General features: G+C 45.8%; 1 protein-coding gene across 1 annotated transcript in view; it reads right to left on the bottom strand.

Moving 5' to 3' along the window:
- The window catches only part of KAT14 (lysine acetyltransferase 14), a 27,245-nt gene that overhangs the window by 19,537 nt on the left and 2,160 nt on the right, over positions 1-5,548 (bottom strand). Inside the window, 3 exon segments of the mRNA XM_009641630.2 lie at positions 11-192; positions 2,715-2,836; positions 4,924-5,042. Coding sequence (XP_009639925.1) covers positions 11-192; positions 2,715-2,836; positions 4,924-5,042 — 423 coding nt within the window.

The raw sequence follows: 5,548 nt of genomic DNA, 5'->3' as shown, positions 1-5,548 counted from the left end.
AAAGAGTTACCTTTTCCATTCAGTGCAGATGCAGACAACTTCTCTCCTTCAGGTTTCATTGTTGGGGGTTTGTTGTGAACCAGTTTCCACCACCCCGGTTCTCCAAATTCCTGTGCCCCTGAGCGGAAGAACAAGGGGCTCCCCACAGAGAGACAGCCAGCGACTGTGCTCCACCATGTTGAGGTCTTTTTCCTATGGTGGGAGAAGGGGAAACAAGCGTTAGGTCCCCACTCACCAGATGCATTTTCATCCTGAAGCCTCCTCCCTCTGCCAAGAGGGAAAGGGCAGAATGCTCCGGCCATGGGCACTGGTGCAGGGGGATGACGTACTCCCTACAGCCCATCCTCAGAGAGGCCAAAGATTAATTAATTTCTTCTCAAACAAAGAACCACTCTGGAGGGCAAGGTACAACGTACTGGCAGGCTCTGATGCACAAAGCGCTGTGTACGTATGCTCCATAAATGCCGTGCAAATGCGGCAAGGCATGACGCCATTTTTTTTTTGTCGATGAGCCGCCGTGCAACAAGCCTACAGAGAGGCCTAGCCTGCCACTGCAACCCCCACCTTTTGAACGCTACCTTCATTACCAATTTGACAATACAAGAACAGGAACAGGGTCCTAGTGATAGCTGTGTTGACATGACATTGCAGGCAAAGCACAGCAAAGAGGACTCTGGATGTACAGGGTGGAAGAGGCAAGGCAAAGGTAGTGATAAAGACATCACTTCACACAGAAGGAAAGCCAAACTTCATTTAAACACCTGCCTCAATTGCTTTGAGATTTTGTTTAGCAAAGCACACTCCCAGAGCTGTAGGACAGGATCCCCAAGGCTGAATTCACAAAGGGAGTTGGGATATGACCATTCTGCCCTCCGTAGCTGCAGCCTTGTCAGGCACTGCAGAGAAGTGGAGTTAGGGGTCTGAGAAACAAATCACCCAGGAAAACGGAGCTGCAGGAAGCAGCAAGGCAACGGAGTAGGTGTGCTGGTCCCACAGACAGAGGCATGCGATGTATAACGGAGCCCTACCTCTGCTTGGGGATTTCTGCCATAAAACTTCTGCAGCCAGATCCCTACTAGTCAACATACTGGTCACCCACACAACCTGAACTATTTTTGAAGCACATTTTTGGCCACTTGGAGGCAGGGAGCTGCATTTAAACCTTTCGGTCTGCAGGGCAGTGTACTCTGCCAGGCATCCAAGCACTTTTTGTTCCTCTAAGAACTGGTCACAGGGCTAACTAAAACATCATTTAGGGAAGAAGTGAGAAGAAATATTAAAAAGTTGCACATGTAGCCAATAACTGAGGTACTCCTTGGCTACTGGAGAATCAGGTTCATGGCATTGAGTCTCAACCCTTATTTACACAGGATCTCGGGATTCCTTCCTGCCTTTGCACACCTCCACGGGCAAAAACTTCAGTACTTGGGCTAGGCTTGGCCAAGCAGGTATCTGCTGCTGTCTGAGTGTTGCCAATTACACACCTTGGGGGACTGGTCCTCAAATGTGGGGGATTAAACTCAAGCGCCCCAGCTCAGAGTCTGGAGTGTTACAGTAAGTCTGGGTAAGCTGTGCTTTAATATGCCAAGGAAGAAAAGCATGGCACGCCTTGAACTGCTGCACACATGGTTCAGCTGTCCCTGCTCCATCAGTGGCTTGTCCAGGCAAGCGGGGAGACTGAGTCTGAGGCCAGGAATCGCTTCAGCTGAATTTAATCAGAGCAAGGAGTGTTCCCTTCCCAGGGCAGGTCTCAAGAGGCAGCAGCAAACCCTGGGAGGCGGTAGCTCCCTGACGAGGGACAATGGGCCATCAGCTGCCTTCCTGCCAGGGTCCCCCTTGTCTCCAAAGGGGACAAATGCTGGTGTTTCTGAGAACAGAGCAAGGAGGCACAGACAAGCAATGAAAGCAAAGCCAGAGAGCAAATCTGGTTAGGGGGAAAGGCCAGATCTTACAACAGAGAAATCCCTGGGGAAGAAGCCAAGCTGTGAAGTCAATCAAATCTACAACTTCGGAGGCTTGCTCAGTTCCTTTCCTGCCTCCATAGCACAGGCATTAACAGTGCGACTTGGCTCCGACAGCGTCAGCGCGCTCATAAGGAACCTGTACAGCATGCAACCAACCGTGCCGCCGAGGCTGCCCATTACGAGAAGGGTTCTTACTCTGACAGCTTCTTTCTTTACACACACTGAAAAACCTTTCAGTGGTTTGTAATGCCTGCTCTGTAAAAGCTGTTTTATTAAGATCCCAAACAAGCTAACAGACAAGGCACAATTTTCCTTTTTGGAGAACTGGGTCCATGCAACCTTTACAGCCAAGTAACATGGTACTTTGCTGGACCTCTTCTTTTTTACTCTTTAAAGCCCAGTGACATCAGGACTAGCCTGTCCGTTCTGTCTATTTAGAAATACACGAAGGCTTTGCAGGCTCATACGCTACCTACAGGAAGATAAGAAATAACCCAAAATATATGTATTTACATTGCTTTTGTGTGACATCCTTGGGGTTGTTTTTCCCCATCAAGAAATGCTTATTCTTTCTCAAGAGTACCCCTCATGCTTACATTCAGGCTCTCAATATTAAATCCTCCAATTTTCTCACTAGTGAGGCTCAGCAGAGACATCACCAAATGAATCAGGATTCTTGTCCGTCTGTACAACGGGTTTTAATGCCTTTTTCTCACCAGCCAGACCTTCAGGGAAGCATCATGTCTTTACCTGTTCCCTAATAAGAAAGTCCAGTGTTTCTCAATAAAAGCACAAATGTCTTCTTTCCACCTGAAGTACCCCTGACGGCCTGTTCCTTCCAGAGACAAATTGTACATTGCCAGCATGACAACCTGGAACAGAAAGCATTGGATGCCAGTGAATCTTTTCCGTTTCATCTGAACTGCCCCCCACAGCCGCCACACACACGCACAGATCTTTGCTCCCTCATAAATATCCTGGTTTTGCAACATCTCATAGGCAACTTCTGCAATCCATCTTCCTGCTTTCATACCGCCCATTCTCGTCTTTCCATTGTTAGATGCACATTCTCCCAGAGATTTCTCCATCCCAGGGGAATAACAAGCTGCCTAGTTATGTAGGTTTACACTGAGAGACAAGCTTTTGCAGCAGTTGTATAAATGAATTATATCACAACTGGGATCTGAATGAAGTGTGGAGGTAGGGAAAAAGTCTTTCAAAAAAATGGTCACAAGTAATCCCTCTATATAATCCTTATTTACAAGCTGAACAGACTGTAAACTCTCTGCAAAATTACATGGTATCTACTAATTGTTCTGGATATACAAGAATTAAGTTTGTCTCCAGGTGACCTTCATTAAAGGTAACCCATTTACAACTCATTCACGTGCTTCACAACCAAATTCAGTCTTACCTATTACATGCCTAAACTAAAGGGCAGGTTTGAAAAATATCAAACCTCTTTGTAAGTAAATCCTAGATGACCACCTGTTAAATACATTTACCCAATTCATTTGAACACAACTAAAATCAGCTGGGCTGGGACCATCTTGCAACAATCGCCTGGCCTCAGATGGATACCACTTCCAACAGGGACTTGTTCTTCACTGTCAGAGAAGTTTGAAATGTATTTTTCTTAGGGAGATGGGTCTCCTTGCAGTGGGCTTTCTGGAATGCATTACTGAAGATGCCAATATGAGGAAGTACAGACAGCCTTAATGTCCTTTGTACCCAATTTCTGCCTTGCGACCCCTCTTAGCTTGATAACTATTTATCTAGGGGTTTGTGGTTTTTTTAAGTCAGGTGGGACAGTGTCTCAGGACTTCAAAACCAATTCTCTTTTCAACTGGCTAAAGGTAAGGATCTGTTGAGGCCACATACTCTGAAAAAAATATCCAGAAATCACCGTCTCCTTTTTCCCTACTTCAGATAAGTTGATCTGACCACTTACTTACCCAGGAGCTCTGGCAGCAGGAAGCCTAGGGAGATAGTCTCTTCACTATCCAACCTTCCTCCTTACCCATTTTGATTTTGCCTGCCCTTTCCCCATGCCACTCTGAATAGATTTGGGTGTAATGCTAGCAGCCTTTGCTCTCCAGATCTGTAACTTGCTGAAACTCTGCCAGCCTGCTAGCCACAGACTGCGACGCCAACCTCCTCTCCTGCACAGTCCTCCACCGGGCACCATGAGAAAGCACTATAGGAGTTACAACTAACGTTTGAAATGCTCTGTTACGAGACAACACACCACTACTGTCCCAAAGGATGCAAATAGATGTCTCGCACATGCTGCCCAATGCTCAGCATGTGGAAGCACTTAATGCTGAGCAACAGCTACCACCTGATCAGATTCATTTTATGCAGGGGCAGCCAGCACTGCCTGCCTGCCCCTCCAGCGCCCTGCTTAGAGCAAGACCATGTGCATCAATCTACCCAAAAGGTGGTTGCTGTATAATGCAAATTATTCTGATTGCTCAGGTGTGCATGTGACTGCAACAGCAAATTCCAGCAAGGGCTGTTGCTAGTGAGTAAGCAGCCAGGTTGGAGCTCTGTGCTCAGGGAGCTGGCAAGCTTTCTGTTTGTATGTTGCTACCTCACTAGTTTTAGATTTGCTCACATACACAAAAAACCGTTCATGCCTAGCAGCCAAATTGCATTCATTTTGCTTTTCCAAACCTGCCTGAAGCCATGAATTCATGAGCAGCATTAAGGGGAAAGAAAAAAAAAAAAACCCCAAACCAAAAAAAGGAATGTGGTTTGTATGATTATCTTTCAATTTACCTGCCAAATGCCCAAGTTCTAATATGCAGGCAATCCTTAGCTAATTCATTTCTGAAGTTCATGCACATGTTTCTATGTTACCTATACCTGATCCTCCTTTTCTAGATAGCACATACACAACAAACAACAATTTTAGAAAGTCCTGTGGCTGTTCTGCTGGCATAAATGTTTTACTTACTTGTTGCCATGTTAATCTCAGCCGTTCAAATTGCTCCTTCCCATCTTCTGAACAATCAGAGCAAGTAAATCTGAAAAAGTTATCTCCTTTGAGGTAGCTGAGCTGTTCTCTCAGTTGACCTAAAATGAATAGGCAAAAATCAATTCCTTGGTCCTGTTATAGAAAAAAGTACTGCAAAGGAGATTTGGATTTCCTACAATGTCAGGCAGAAAAGTACTTTTTGCCTTTTCCCCAGAGTCCAGAGACCCAGACAGTTCCCAGCAAGCGTCAGACCTCGCTGTGATGGAAGGCACAGATTCATTTCACACTCGCAGCAGCCAGCAGTGACCAACTGGAAAGCACAGGCATAAAAAAGGGGCGTTCTAGTTAATATCTGAATGCAGGTACAAAACCAAGGTACAAACCTTGTTTCCGCTGCATTTCTCATTCCTTCTTACTTCCCCAGGTTAACCCATATACTTCAATCAATAACTGTTTTCCCACTCTACTATAAAAACAAAGCTGACCTGTTAAAAAAAAGGTACTGCTACGGCAAAGGCCGTCAGAATATACAAGCTTTCTCTTCCATGCCATCTTTCCACTCACTGCTGCATGTATTTACAGCTGGCTCTTTTCCTGTCCACCA

The sequence above is a fragment of the Egretta garzetta genome, unplaced genomic scaffold (assembly GCF_000687185.1).
Source record: "Egretta garzetta isolate BGI_Z169 unplaced genomic scaffold, ASM68718v1 scaffold17, whole genome shotgun sequence".
Classification (NCBI taxonomy): domain Eukaryota; kingdom Metazoa; phylum Chordata; class Aves; order Pelecaniformes; family Ardeidae; genus Egretta; species Egretta garzetta.
Note: the sequence above shows the minus strand (reverse complement) of the source record. Positions and strands in the feature narration are given on the sequence as shown.